Genomic DNA, 16,571 nt, shown 5'->3' with positions numbered 1-16,571 from the left:
AACAGGAGCGTGGGTATGTCAACGGCTCTGTACACGCTGATCTTTGTGTGTTTTTTCAGGTGGTTGTTTTTCCAGACTCTTTTGTGTAGTCTTCCAAAGGCGCTATTTGCCTTGGCGAGTCTGTTGTCTATCTCTTTGTTGAGGTAGGTAAACTGGTTGACTGTTTTGAGTTCAGTGTGCCCGATGGAGATGTGGGGGGGGGGGCTGGTAGTCATGGTGGGGAGCTGGCTGATGGTGGACCTCAGTTTTCTTCAGGCTGACTTCCAGCCAAACATTTTGGCAGTTTCCGCAAAACAGGACGTCATGCGCTGGAGAGCTGGCTCTGAATGGAATTCATTGGAATGACTTCATCACCAACATCGAAGTACTTGAGCTGGCAGAGTCCGCAAGCATCGAATCCATGCTGCTGAAGACCCAACTGCGCTGGGTGGGTCACGTCTCCAGAATGGAGGACCATCACCTTCCCAAGATCATGTTATATGGCGAGCTCTCCACTGGCCACCGAGACAGAGGTGCACCAAAGAAGAGGTACAAGGACTGCTTAAAGAAATCTCTTGGTGACTGACACACTCACCACCGCCAGTGGGCTGATATTGCCTCCAACCGTACATCTTGGCGCCTCACAGTTCGGCGGGCAGCAACCTCTTTTGAAGAAGATCGCAGAGCCCACCTCACTGACAAAAGACAAAAGAGGAAAAACCCAACACCCAACCCCAACCAACCAATTTTCCCTTGCAACCGCTGCAACCGTGCCTGCCTGTCCCGCATCGGACTTGTCAGTCACCAACGAGCCTGCAGCAGACGTGGACATACCCCTCCATAAATCTTCTTCCGTGAAGCCAAGCCAAAGAAAAGAAGAATATGGTTCTCTGCACTACCATGACAGATTTACCCCTGGAGCAAGAAAGGTCCTTTCATTCACAAACATGGAAAACATGCAGGGACTGGAGGTGATAATTCTGTTGGTAAGTTGGGTTTGGCATATACTCATCTACTTAAATTCATCTACTTAAGAATGTGTAGAAGTCACCAAAGCACCACAACCCAGTATCATTCAGATTTAGAAATGAGTTCAAGCCAAATGTTGAGAGGCTCTAATTAGGTATCCACATAATTTAATTAGATACTGAGAGGCCAGAAAGAAATGGGCAAGGCTGTCTCAGCTGCTTCCAGCTGTCTGGAAAAGGGCTCTGAGTTATTTACAAACAGGATAGAGAAGAACCATAAAGTAATTCATCATCTTAATAGTGGTGGTGCAAAACTATCAGGAAATTATTTATTTGTTCTGAAAATATTTGCATATTTACCACCAATAATGTGCAAAATAAGTTTCAGTAAAAAACTTAAACTGGACACATGACGTTGTTGAATTATATGAAACACGGCTTCCTGTAGCAAATTGTGGGTCCTAAATTGTTCATTGGGGAAGCACGCACTGAAAATGAGAAAGGAATAAAGGCATGCACTTTTCCTTCTGGAAGAAGGTAGTCTGCTCATTTTTCCATAAGTGAGAATGGAACAAGGGTCAAAAGGAGTTAAGAGTGAAAAATCCTCAAACTCCTGAGTTCTTACTGTAGAACTGAAGTAATTTGATTGTTTTGGCTAATCATTTTGCATACTTAAAAGCACATCTTGAAAAATACTGAGAACTATAAAACAATCCTAGCCATTTCTGCAGAACTCTTGCTGTTTAGACATATGAATTACAGAGGAATCAAGAAGTTAGAGTTGGGAGCAAAAAGTGGCTTTAAGATTGGATCACCAATGATCTTACTGAATAGTGAAGCCAGTTCAAAGGGCCAGATGGACAAATTGGTCCCTAATTCTTACATTATTTCCTCATTTAAAAAAATATATATAAATACATCTAAGGTTTCCTACTAGGATGTGATGGATGAATTACAGTGGATGCACCATCCAGTGCAACAAGCTCATATCATTCAACATTTGGTTGAACAGCTGTCCCTCATTGCTTTTAACATTGTCAATACCCTCCCTCCCTCTCCAATATCTCTGATGCTTATTTAACATCTAATCCTGGATAAATAGATCCAAATGACAAATGTGAATTTTAGCCCTCACCACAAAAATTCATTCTAATTTTGGCATCTCTTGGTAGCCATAGCTTGAGATTTAATCATCTTATTTAAAGATAAGCTTCAAACTACATTTTACTCCACCACCTGCTTCCATTGCAGTAATATTATCCACCTCCAAAACTATATCTGATGATCTGCTGAGGAATCCTCTATCCAACTGTTCCAATGCCTTTCACACAGCATCGTGCAGGCTGTTGTAAGTAAAAGCCACTAATATCTCAATGGTATGTACATTAGTCATGTTCAGTACTTTGCTGCATATCTTTTGCATGCAATGACTGCTTGAAGTCTGTGATTCATGGATATCACCAGTTTCTGAGTATCTTCTCTGGTGATGCTCTGCCAGGTCTCTACTGCAGCCATCTTCACTCCTGCTTGTTTTGGGGTCTTGTCCACTAATGTTTTCTCATTAGCATATGGAAGGCATGCTCAAATGTATTTAGATCAGGTGAATTAATTACCCATTCTAGAATTTTCAAGTTTTTAGTTTTTAAAATCTCCTTTGATACTTTAGCAGTATGTTTGGGATCATTGTCTTGCTGTAGGATGAAGTGCCATCCAATGGGTTTGGAGGCATTTGCTCGAACGTGAGCAGATAAGATGTTTCTATACATCTCACAATTTATTTTACTACAGCTTTTAGCAGTTCATCATCAATGAAGATAAGTGCACCAGTACCTGTGACAGCCATACATGCCCAGGCCATAACATACTCAAACATCATAATACCTCCACACTTTGCTCTTGCCATCACTCAATATCATAATACCTCCACACTTTGCTCTTGCCATCACTCTGATATGTTAATCTTGATCTGATCTGCCCACAAGACCTTTTTCCAGAATTCTGCAGGCTCTTTTTAAATACTTCTTGGCCATCCGTAATCTGGTCATCCTGTTTGTATCTTGCAAGTGTAGCCTCTGTATTTCTGTTCATGAAGTCTTCTGCAGACAGTAGTCATTGATGCATCCACACCTGCCTCCTACAGAGTGCTTCTAATCTGCTGGACAGGGGATTTTTCTTCATTATGATGAGAATTCTTCTCTCATCAGCAGTGGAGGTCTTCTTTGGTCAACCAGTCCCTTTGCGATTATTGAGCTCACCAGTACACTCTTTCTTCTTAATGATGTTGCAAACACTTGATTTAGGTATTCCTAAGGTTTAGCAATGTGTCTTCCTATTTTATTCCTGTTTCTGTTTTTCAGCCTCATAATGCCTTCTTTGACTTTCATTGACACACCTCCGGCCCACATGTTGAAAAATGATCACTACAGACTCCAAAGGTGATCAGAAGCTTAGAAACCAGCCTTGCTCTCTTGTACCTGCACAATGGAACATACCAGACTACTCACAATCACCTGTGAAGTCAAATGCCCCAAATATTGTAGTGCCCTGAAATGCAGGAACAGTGTTTAAAATGTGATGTAATTTCTACATAGTCAAACCAAAATATATACAAATTACCTTGATTAAATTCTGAAATGTGCACTTTAATTATATGTGAATTGCTTGATTACAAATTTAAAACTGTGGAGCAAAGGGGAAAATAAAAGAAAAAAAAGTTTTTGTCCCAAACATTATGGAGACTACTGAATATCTCTTTTATCTGTTCTATAACATTTTCAAGAGTTTTTCCATTTACTATGCAAGTCCTACCCTGGTTTGACTTACCAAAGACTCAACTCAAAATTTGCCACTTCTTAGCCCACCATCCCAACTACCCTAGATCTTGTTGTGACATCTTTTCTCACTGACCACTACACCATTAATTTATTATCCAAAATTATTTACTAATAATATTAGTACTAAAATTTACTCATATTTACTAATCATGTTAACTGCACCACCAGTCAAATAATTAATATAGATGACAAACAACTGATATGTATCATTATAAACATGGAACTTGAGTATTAACTATAAAAACTAAGGGCATTTTTAATTAAGTACAAAATCTACTGCAATCATTTTCTCTGATAGAACATGGTTGAAAAAAATTGCACTTTTTATAAAAATAGCGCCTCATCTGAAGAATCCAGACACTCCTCAGTAGTCGATGAGAATTTTTGGCTAAGAATAACATTGTAGTCTTCCAGAAAGTCAATAGACTGCAGGGGAAATGTGATATCAACATGATCTAAATATTAAGACAATTTTTAAAGAATTAGGTAAAACTGCTCTTGATTCATCTAAATCTCATTAGCAATCCAGCAATGGCACAAATCTTACATTTTCACTCAGCTATTTTTCAGATCCTAACTAATTATGGCCAACACAGAGGTTAACCGACTGGTTCAGGCGAGTGGAGAATATTGAGGCGGCAGGGGTGGTTGGAGTTGGTTTTTCAATGGGAAGGGATAGTGATCCCTACTTATTTTGCAGGTTCAGAATATGCACTCAACAAATGATAAGCACTTGGAAGGGTCACAGGAACTTCAATACTGGATTGAAGCCCTAAGGTTTTTTTCAAGACTGTCAAAGTACCTTCTGAGAATACAGTACAATTTAGCATAAGTGGTATATCCCAGGTTACTGCAGGAAGCAAGGGAAGAGATAGATGGGGCATTGGCCATGATCTTTGGATCCTCCCTAGCCTTGGAAGATATATCGGAATATTGGAGAAGTGCAAGTGTTGTCTCCTTGTTTAAGAAGGTAAGAGGGAGAATCCTGAGAATTATAGACCATTAAGTCTTATGTCAACTGTCGGCAAATATTGGAGAGGGTTCTTCAAGACAGGATTTCATAGTCTTCTCCAGGATAGTCATCATGGACTGCTTTCCAGAACCATAAAACTTTGAGGCTACTTTCACTCTTTCACAGACCACTCCTATCTTTTCATTTTAACCCATCTATAAGACATTTCGAAAGTTTTAATATCTAAGATGATCCCAAAGCAGTTGTAGCAATTTTATTTGGATTAAAGAAAATCAAATATTTGGTTATTATATTAAACTATGTTTAGCTTTCATCCAACTAGGTAGGGATCAGGTTGGCAGATGATAGGTGAATACAGGTGGGATGGAAGAAGAAATCCTCTGATAGGAGGAAGGTTGGGAAGGGAGTGAGGAGCTGGAGGAAGGAAGGTGTTGATGAGCAGGTGGAGAGGATGGGAGAGGGGAAGGAGGAGAGGAATGAGGCCAGAAATATAAAGATGTAGTGGATTATGCACAAGAGTAGCGAAAGAACTGAGACAGCTGGCTGTGAGCTCGTTTAGCACAACTGATTTACTGTGAAGTTCGCGCCACAACCTTTAAGGCTGTCCGGAGCCTGCACCTTGCATCCCAGAACTTATGTCACGCTGATGTAAGTGCGTGCACGCACTTCTGATTTGCATCGGAAGAGAAGGACCTGTGACGCCATCTTTGCTGCAGCTGCCCTGCTGACCATGTGTGACAAGTGGGGCCGGTTTGCCGCTGCAATTATGTACACCATCACCCAACCCTTCCCCCAGAACCAGTGCCGGTGGTCAAACAGTGCATTGTGGGTGAGATCTGCTGCTTCGGTGGCCGACCTCTACGTACTGGAGGTGGGACCTTTACCGGCTCTGACAAGTCCAAATGGGCTGGTTTGAGGCAGTCCAGGGTGAAAAGTTCCTCTCTGCCCCTCATGTTGAGAGTGAAAGTAGCTTCATTTCTCTGGAGCACCTTGTAGGGTCCATGATAAGGATGCTGGATGATCGTCCTGTATCCGCCTTTGCAAACAAACATATAATCGCAGGAGTTTAAGTCTGTGGGGTAATTGGCGGGTGGGTGACAGTGTTTCGATGCCAGTGGTGATCCCAATGTGAGTGATCCCAATTTCTCTTTTAGTCTTTCCAGTACGATGGTGGTGTGAGAGACTTGGCCTGATGGTGAAGGGAGGAATTGGCCCGGGACTGCAAGGGGTTCACTGTACACTAACCCTTAGGCGCTGTGGGAATAACAAGGAAGATTCATGGCACCTCATCCACCCAGTTTGGCTTCTCAATCATTGCCATCAGTGCCAACTTAAGGTGGCGCTGAAAACGCTCGACTAGTCCGTTGGACTGGGAATGGTAGGCAGTAATGCGGTTTTGCTGGTTGCCCAGGTGTTTGGAGAGTTTGTTCCAAAGGGCGGAGGGGAATTGGGCCCCTCGGTCGGTAGTTATGTGTGCTGGGACTCCAAACCGTGAGACCCAGGTGGAGAGGAAAGCTGTGGCACAAGTGTTGGTGGGATGGAGACAGCCTCCAGTCATTGGATGAATCCATCCACTATTGTGAGCAGGTAGCATGACCCTCAAGAGAATGGCAGGGGGCCCACTATGTCGAGGTGGACATGCTGTAACCTGTGAGTTAGTGTGTTGAACTGTTGGAGGCAGAGTCTGGTGTGCCGCTGAAGCTTCGCCTTTTGGCAGTGCATGCAGATTTTCACCCATTCGCTAACTTGCTTCCACGACCCGCGCCAGGCAAAACGTGAGAATGTCATCCGCAACGTCATTCGAATGGAAGGATGAGAAAGGCCATGTAGCGTGCTGAAAACATCTCGTCACCATTGGCAGGGACAAGCGGTTTGGGTTGGCCGGTGAAGAGGTTGCAGACTAAAGTCATGTCATCAATGTCCAGTGAGAAGTCCTGAAACTGTGGATCTCGGCATCATCCTGTTGGGCTCAAGCCAGGTCGTGGTAGCTGATCCTTTGCACAAAGGCATGAACAGCAAGTGCGTCGGCGACAACAATCTTTTTGCCCGAGAGGTGGAGGACGGAGGTAGTGAATTCAGAGATGTACGATAAATGCCACTGCTGGCAGGCGGACCACAGGTCAGAAGACTTGAAGAATGTAAATGTGGTCTGTGTAGAACGCAAAAGGCTGACCCTTCAAGAAGACAGCGAGGCAGAGGGTGAGCAGCTGTCTGTCGAACATGCTGTACTTCAATTCAGGCGCTCACAGGTGACGGCTGAAAAAAGCGAGGGGCCTCCAAGTGTTGTTCATGAACGGTTCCAGGACACTGCCCACTGCTGTGTTAGATACATCAACAGTGAGGGCTGTGGGCACATTCATGCATGGGTGGACAAGCCTCTGCAAGGCACAGATTTCCTCTGTGCACACCATCTATTGTTAGACCTCCAGGCCAAATAACTAGTCCACTCAAAGACCTTCCAGACCGTACCCCTTGTACGTCCAATGAGGCAGCCACCCAGCTTGCCTCTGTGGAAACCACACAGCCAATATAGCCACCTCTTCACCAGCTATCCCTCCATCCTGCAACCCCAGTTCAATGTACAGCACCATATAGTGAGTGCATTTCTGAGCCCGACATCTGGCACCTGACAAGCTCAACCTTGTCAAGGAAGTGCATGGAAGAACTTGGTATCGTCTACCATTCTGACAGTCCATGGGCCTCTCCCCTCCACTTGGTGCCCAAGTCCAATGGCAGCTGGAGACCCTGCGGAGACTACAGATGCTTCAATGATGCAACAATGCCAGACGACTACTTGATTCCCCACATCCAAGATTTCGCAGCAAACCTCAATGATGCATGCCTCTTCTCCAAGGTCAATCTGATCCAAGGATACCACCAGATCCCCATTCAGCCGGATGATGTCCAAAAGACCAGTATCATCACCCCATTTGGCCTTTATGAGTTTCTTTGAATGCCGTTCAGCTTACAAAATGCAGCCCAGACCTTCCAGCATCTCAAGGATACAGTCGGCAGAAACTTGCCTTTCCTTTTCATCGACCTGGACAATATCCTGGTAGTGAGCAAGACTCTTGAGGAGCACATCTCACACCTTCGCCAACTTTTCGACCAGTTTACTTAGTTCAGTCTCACCATCAACCCGGTGAAGTGCCAGTTCGGCCTCGATGAAATCGGCTTCTTGGGCCAAAAGATCATCAAAGACAGCACCACTTCTTTACCTGGACAAGGTGAAGGTTATACGTCAGTTCACCAAACTGATGACTCTGAAAGGACTGCAAGAATTTATGGGCACGGTGAACTTTTACAACAGGTTCAGCGCCACAGGTGCCAGCAACATGCGTTCACTCTTCACGTTAATGTCAGACTCCAAGAAGGAACTCGAGTAGACAGACAAGGCGCAGACCACATTCCAGAAAGCTAAGGAGGCCCTGCCTGTGAATGAATAATTGAAAGTGGTCTCGCCGAAACGCAGAGGGCTGCGTCTCTTGCCAGAAGTTTTAATGGCGGTATTGTTGGTTGTGCGCAGGGTGGGGCTGTGAAGTCTCGTGCGACGTGGGGGAATGATGCTTATCTCGGCACCCGTGTCCACGAGGAATTGATGGCCCGTGATCCTGTCCCAGACGTGAAGTGGGCTGTTTGGTTGGCCATCTGCCATGGCCATTAACAGCTGCTGGGCCTGTCTTTTCCCTGAAATGAGCATGTCTGGTGGCACCCGCATGCACCCGTGCCCCACCATTGATGGTAGAAGCACCATTTTCCATCAGACCTTTTGGTTTGTAGGCGAGGGTGGGGGGGATCCTGCTCATGTGTTGGACTGGCCTTGAGCATTAGCTTGGGCAGAGGCCTTGTAACGTGGTTGAGTGTGTCTGTGGGCTCAAGTTTGGAGTGGTAGAGGATGTCTGCCCATGCCGTGACCTTGTGTGGGTCACTGAAATCCGTGTCAGCAAGTAGCAACCCAATGTCTTCGGAGATTTGGTTGAGGAGTGACTGCTCAAATATGAGGCAGGGCTTGTGTCCCTCTGCCAAGGTAAGCATTTTGACCATGATGGAGGATGGCGTCCTGTCCCCTAGGCCATCCAAGTGAAGGAGCCTGGTGGCCCTTTCGCTTCGTGATATCTGGTAAGTACAAATGAGGAGGTTTTTTTTAGAGCCATGTAATTACCTTCCTCTGGTGGTGCCTGGATGAGGTCATTGATTCACGAGGTGGTTTCCTGGTTGAGCAAGCTGACGACATAGAAGTATTTTGTCAAATCTGAGGTCATCTGTTTGATCTGGAACTGGGCCTCTGCTTGGCTGAAGCACGTGGAGGGCCTGTTTGTTGAGAAAGTGGGTAGCTTTAATGAAATGGTTCTGACAGCTGCGGGGTCCATTGTGCCGAGTCTTCAGAACGTGGAGGCTCATCACGGTCATTAGTTTAGTACGCTGTGTGCGAGCGCAGCTAATGAATTGAAACAGCAGGCTGTGAGTTCGTTTAGCGCACCTGGTTTACTTTGAAGTTAGCACTGCAGCCTTTAAAGTCGTCCAGAGCCCGCCCCTCATGTCCTGGAACTTGCGTCACGCTGACATAAGCGCGTACGCGCACTCCCGGAAGAGAAGGACCTGCAACGCCATCTTTGCCATGGCTGCCCCGCTGAATGTGCGTGATAAGCAGGGCAAGTTCCTCACTGCAATTATGTGTGCCGCCACAAGGGAACATCAACTATTTGTCTCCTATGGATGCTGACTGGTCCACTGAGTTCCTCCTGCATTTTGTGTGTTATTACGAAAATATAAATTGGGTTCACCCTCACATCTGCAGTGAGACTCTCCCATTTTGTGCAATTTTCCTGTGGAAGGGCAAGTAAGGTTGTAGGGAAAAAAAAACAATAGAAGTGGATGTCAGGGAAGGTTGGCAATTCACTAAGATGGATCTGAAAGGAGGTAATAGTGCAAGTATACCATTTGGACAAAACACTTGCAATCACCAGTAACATGACCAGCATATCATTAAAGCCCTAATATTGTCATCTTCTGTATGTCCTTTATGATGATTAATTATGGGGTTAAATTTCATCTGATTGTTGCAGCAATGACACACTCGCAAAATGAAAATAATTTTCCTGAATCAACCAAGTCATTTTGCTTAAATCAATTAAATGCTCTTTGAACCAATGCACTGCCCTCCATAATGTTTGGGACAAAGGCCAATTTTTTTTTAAAAATTGCCCTTATGCTCCAGTTTCAAATTTGTATTCAAACAATTCACATATGATTAAAGTGCACATTCCAGATTTTATTCCAGGTTTTTTGTTTTAACCATGCACAGCACTTTTTATACATAGTCCCCATTTCAGGGAACCATAATATTTGGGACATAGCAAAGGTATATAAAGTACCTGTAGTCATATTTTTTACTTTGCAGCATATCCCTTCACTGCAATGACTGATGAAGACTGGTATCATCAGGTGCTGAGTTTCTTCTCTGGTGATGCTCTGCCAAGCCTCTACTACAGCCTTCTTCAACTCCTGCTTGTTTCGGAACTGGTTCCCTAAAGTTTTCTCTTCAGCATATGGAAGGCATACTCAATTAGATTTAGGTCAGGTGATTGACTTGTCCATTCAAGAATTTTCCAGTTTTTAGCTTTGAAAAACTCCTTTGTTGCTTTAGCAGTATGTTTGGGATCATTGTCTTGCTGTAGGATGAAACACCATCCAGTGTGTTTGGAAGCATTTGCTCAAACTTGAGCAGATATTTCTGTACACTTCAGAATTAATTTTGCTATGGCCATCAACAGTTACATCGTCAATGAAGATCAGTGCGCCAGAACCTCTGGCAGCCATAACCCAGGCCATAACTCCCCCACCACCATGTTTCACAGATGAGGTGATATGCTTTGGATCTTGGGCAGTTTCTTTGGACCTCTACATTTTGCTCTTGCCATCACTCTGATACAGGTTCATCTTGATCTCATCTATCCACAAGACCTTTTTCCAGAATTCTGCAGGCTCATTTAAATGTTTCTTGATAAACTGTAATCTGGCCATCCTGTTTCTGTGGCTAACTAGTGGAGTACATCTTGCAGTGCAGCCTCTGTATTCCTGTTTGTGAAATCTTCTGCAGACAGTGGACATTGGCATATCCATACCTGCTTTCCAATGAGTATTTTTGATCTGTTGGACAGGCTTTTGGTGATGTGTCTTTTTCTGGTGATATTTCTTCATTACGATGAGAATTTGGTCATCAGCAGTGGAGGTCTTCCTTGACCCACCAGTCCCTTTGCAATTACTGAGCTCTCATCAGTCCGCTCTTTCTTCTTAATGATGTTCCAAATAGTTCATTTTGGTAATCCTAAGATTTGGGGAAGGCCTCCACTATTTTATTCTTGTTTTTAAGCCTCATAATGCTTTATTTGACTTTCATTGGCACAACTCTGGTCCTCACGTTGAAAAATGGCAACTACAGACTCCAAAAGTGATAAAAAGTTTAGAACCAAACTTAGCTCTCGTATACCTACACCAATGAAGAAATTAAACATACATGAGTAATCATAACACCTATGAAGCCAAATATCCCAAACATTAAAACTATATATATATATATATATATATATATAGAAAGTGCCATAATGTCTACATGGTCAAACCAAAACATACACAAATAACCTTGAATAAAATATGGAATTTAAAATTGTGGAGCACAGGGACAAATAAAGGGGAAAAATCTGTCTTTGTGCCAAACATTATGGAGGGCACTGAATGTGGCCTTTTACACATAACGTTGTTTATATTGGTATTGTTTGTAGACTATACAAATTTTAAAAAAAACTTTTGAAAGTAGGTCAGGCTTGAAAAAATACAAATGAGTTACTTTTAAACAATGACACTCTGGTCCTTCATCATATTTTCCATTTGATAGTCAACACAGGTGATAAAAAGTGACTTGTAAAATAACTCTAGCACATCGATTGCAACCAAATAAGGTCTAAGACGCCATTGCTGAAAAACAGAAAATATTTTATTCAACCTGTATGACTCAAGAAAAACTACTGTTTGTTAAATTTGAAAGGAGGGCTTCCTAATCTTCACACTACAGCATAAAGTTCAGAGTTCTTGACATCGCACTATGAGAAGGATATCATTAAGCTGGAGAGGGTACAGAAAGGATTCACAAAAACGTTTCCAGGACTGAAAGATTTGAATTATATGGGGACTTTACCTGGATTGAAGGAGGCTAAGAGGTCTACAAAATCATGAGGGGTATAAATAGTCACAGTCTTTTCCCTAAGGTAAGGGACGGTGAAAATCGAGGGCACAGATATATGAGGAGAGGAAAGATTTAAAGGGGATTTGAAGGGCAAGTTTTTTCTTCCCATAAAGTGTTGGTTTATGGAATGAGCTGCTAGTTGAAGTATTAGAAGTGGGTAAAATTACAACATTTAAAACACATTTGGACAGGTACAAGGATAGGAAAGGTTCAGAGGATATTTACCAAAATCCAGGAAATGGGACTAAGGGGCAACTTGGATGGAGTGGATGAGTTGTACCTAAAAATCTAATTCCTTGACTGTATTTCCAATCGATGATTGGAACTTTTCTGCTAATTTCCGAGGCTTTCAATGCTTTGTAATTAAATAAGGTGACAGGCAAAGTAATTATGTAAAAAACAACTTGAGAAGGGGGAATACTTCCTTGAAATAACAAGCACAGCACATTATGAAACAACAAGAATCATTACATGTCCCTCTATATCACCCTTGTGGGAGAATTCCTCAAAGCATAGAAAATTATTGGTCAGCTTCATGATGATCTGACCAGTGGCAGTTATGAATAAACATGAACGCACATGACCACGAAAGGGCAGTTATTTGCCAGGAACTGAATGGCAGCTGGCCCAACTCCTGTTCTTTAAATGAGCAGCAGTGAAACACAATTCACAATATCGAAATTTAATAAGCAAGTATTGTAAATGTTACATTCTTTATGTAACCAGTGGTAATGTTAATAACAATGCATATTCAGATAGCATCTTTAACATAGGAAGATGCCATCAAATAACAAATAAATAGAGGACTGGTTATCTATTTCAAATTTGCACCGATTTTGTTGGAGTAAATGGCTGGTCCTAATTAACTGAAAATGATCATTTAGCTGCATTTAATATTCAAGCACTGGCACTTCCTCATGATCTTTTAATCCAAATTGACGGCGTACTGCAGAGTAGCGAAGAGCAATTGTGTCAGGCTGAGCTTAAGATGCATGACTGCCACTCCTGCAGCTGACACCCTACCGAAAGATAGTGATCCAAGGGAAGCAGCCAGAGTTATAAAAAGAAATAAAGAATGATGGCAGCTCCTGTATGGTGCTTTCTACACTAAAAGAATTTTTAAACTACCCTCAACAACTTTGCATACTAATGTACAAGAGGGAACACTGCTTTGATATGGACCTGTTCAAAGGGAAATAGAATAATCCACGAAATGAATACAAGAATTAACAGTGAAGGAGAAGGGGAGGATGAAAGATGAAATGAAAATGACATAGTGGAAAGGGACAAGAAAGAGGAACTGAAAGAATAAATATCTGTACCAGTGAGCAGCCACAATTACAATAGAGATTCCATTGAGATTGAGTACATGAAGGAATAGAGAAGCAGCAGAAGCTCTGTCTGTAAATGTCGTCAAAAGCACGATGATAAAAGATGTAGCTAAGGTCCAATGCAATAGTTTTGATATGCCGCTGGTACTCTTTTTTTGAGCTCCTTTGAAACATACTGATAGTATTCACAAGAATAATGACAGATATGAATTTGTGATGAGAAGGAAACTTTATGGCCATTGACAAAAATGTAATAAACCAAGTTTCCAAAATCTTCTTCATAATTTAAATTAAGCAGATGCTAAAAACTACAGATGCAGGTAATTAGCAACTGAAATTTGAAATCTTCTTGGCAGTATTAGGGTTAGGGGATCCCACATCAAAATAATATTCTTGATTGCAGAGTATTCTAATGAGATACACACAGTGAACAGTACAGTTGACCTTTATTACTAACATGCATAATAGAATAATGGCCACCCTTTATTGGTTTATCAGGACTTCACATCAGCATCAAGATTATCTTAGGAACTATGTAATTGTGCTATAAAAAAGTGCAGGACAATAATAAAGTTAATACAATATTTTGGATGTGCAGTAAAATACCTTCATAGAAGCTACATAACTTCCTTCAGGTGTCACATATCCATTTCTACTGAGTAAATTTTCCCGAGGAATTCTAACATTGTTGAACAGAGCAAATCTGTTGAAACAAACCAGAACATGGAATTAAATTATCAGCAATATGCTGCATTTGAAACTGACTGGAAATTTGCTGCACAATTCAAATGACCTGAAAACAACTGGAGTTTGTAGGAGTTGTGAAAAACTGGAGGTAGAAGGGCAGATCTTCTACTGAACCCAAAAGTTGCATCCAACTGCCCAGGGACCATTCTGTGCCTTTTAGAGTGGTCCTGGTGCAGTCTTCCCATGAAATACCAGTTCCCAGCTCATCTGTGTGGTCCTCCCATAAAAGACTTCAAAGCTGTCATTGAAAATGAACATTTGTGAGTACCTTTGACAGTCACATACTTTCAGAAAAACTATATTAAAATAATTCTGAATCTATTGCACTTAAACATTTAAGACTTTCTGAATGAGATCAAATCAAAATGACTGTTGAGCTTTCCTCCAATAGCCACTTCATTTTAACAAGGCCACTGTTCTGCTCAGCAGGCATACTTTCAAGGCTGAGAGTGAGAAATCGGAGGAAGCCTGTGCTGCTGGTGTTAGATTTGGGGAACTGGCAGCACAGGCCAGCACATTGAAGTGGCTGCTGGATTAAACTATAGCTGCACTGGACATTAGATCTGCATAAAGAAATTTTGGTTCAGTGGGAGACCTCGTTCCAGGTGGAAAACATAATCCTTTATATCAGTGACTTTAGGTTCAATGTCTTCATAAAACAAACAGATAACATAACCAAAAGGAATTTGATTCAGGTCAAATAGGTATTAAAAATATACTGTAGTAAAGAACTTCATGTGAACCTTACTTCTTGCTGGAAGTCAGTCGCTCAGTCTTTTATTTACAAAAAAATAGGTTATTTGATAGCATCAATACTCAAACTATAGTTTATATTTGATTCTGTCATGTTTAATTTTTTTTCAAATGGAGAAGACTTACTTGAATTGAAGTGGACCTGGTATTCTAAATGTTATTGATCCTTTAACTGCACCATCAAGATTGCATTCAAACTGGCAGAAATATTATTCCAACTCAGGGTAATGGCAGGTTTGCAAAACTGTTATTTAAAATTTATCCTTTCCAATAAGCAACTGTCTCACTGGTGGAAATAAACTTTTTTCTAAAGCAATATTTCTGTGAGTTTACATTTGGGTGAAATACTCAAGCTTCAATTTTATGATTCTCCTTCAATAACAAAGGCTATCATGACTGTTCTGGTGCTTTATTAACATTGGACATCAAAGATTTTTCTTCCTGAACACTTTTGCATATATTTTAAGGAATTTGGGCTGTTGATCACGAAAATCACCTTAAAATGTTCCTACCACGTATCATTAATTTTTAGCTATAACCTATTTTTGTAATTCCCTGTCATATTTCTAGCCTACAAAACTATGAAGTGCCACATGTCACTGACAATTCATTTCCTGTATTTGCACTTGGACGTCTTCCCTGCAGATGTTGGTGCAATCAGTCATGAATATGGTCAAAGGTTTCATAAGGATATTGTGATCATGGAAAAGGGGTTTCAGGGCAACTGGAATCCATCAATGCTCGCTGACTATTGTTGAACACTGACACAAGAGACATCGGATGCTGAGTACAAATGAAAATTAGTGCAGAACATTTTTAGGTCATGTCAGCATCATTGTGCAATTAAATATGCGAAATTCAATAAAGGTGAATTTAATGTTTCTCCGTCTTCCTATGTGATACAGCAAATATGAAATTAACTTGTATTCAGCTTCAAGTTGTCTATTATAATCCCCAATTTTTTTTCAGGAAGGAAAGCATTTGAAAAAAATTGATGTCCAATGTAATTTATAAATTTCCAAAAGTAAATTCACAGAAATTGAATGCACGTGAGCAAAAACAATTTCTTTTGGCAGGACAGAAAAAATAAATGGTTGACATTTTAAAGCTGAAAGTAGGTTCATTTGGAGTGTTACAACTGCATGAGCCAAATATTATGGAATTCTTTTGGCATGTTTCTTGGATGCAGTACTCTGACAGTTCAATGGCAAATAAAGCAGACATCAGCAAGCTGAAACTCCATACAACCAAATACAAACTGTTATGAAGGCTAGACAATGAAATTAATTAATTTTTGGAATTAATAATGATACTGAGTTTATTGTCATACACGAGTACAATGTGCATAAGCACCAAAATTCTTATTTGCTCCTGCAGGTATTTGTCCAAAAAAATCTATAATAATAAACTTAATTGAATGAAAAAGAATAATAAATAGATGGATAATGGTCACAGTAATCCTACTGCAACAAAAGTGATGTGCAGTATGCAAACTGTTCTTTTATTTGCCTTAAGCAACTGTTCCTATGCCAATCTGAGACAAGTTTGTTCATTTCTTCTCTTTGTTTAGTATTTGTTAAACAACTCTATAAAATCGTTTTTTAAATATAAAGGAAATAATAATTGATGAATTAATTATGTAACTTATCAACATCAACAATACTCCACAGATCACTGCAACACCTTTTGGCTCAATATATGTTTTTATGCTTGTGAGCTGGAATTTAGTGGAATTTATTAAAG

At 41.2% G+C, this 16,571-nt stretch overlaps 1 protein-coding gene across 1 annotated transcript in view; it reads right to left on the bottom strand.

The window, feature by feature from the left end:
- acox3 (acyl-CoA oxidase 3, pristanoyl) overlaps nt 1-16,571 on the bottom strand; it is a 138,972-nt gene that overhangs the window by 68,136 nt on the left and 54,265 nt on the right. The window contains 5 exon segments of the mRNA XM_069923121.1: nt 4,131-4,236; nt 11,618-11,736; nt 12,889-12,968; nt 12,971-13,099; nt 13,950-14,031. Of these exon segments, the coding sequence (XP_069779222.1) occupies nt 4,131-4,236; nt 11,618-11,736; nt 12,889-12,968; nt 12,971-13,099; nt 13,950-14,031 (516 nt within the window).

Source organism: Narcine bancroftii, chromosome 3 (genome assembly GCF_036971445.1).
Source record: "Narcine bancroftii isolate sNarBan1 chromosome 3, sNarBan1.hap1, whole genome shotgun sequence".
NCBI lineage: Eukaryota > Metazoa > Chordata > Chondrichthyes > Torpediniformes > Narcinidae > Narcine > Narcine bancroftii.
This window is presented reverse-complemented; position numbering and strand designations above follow the sequence as displayed.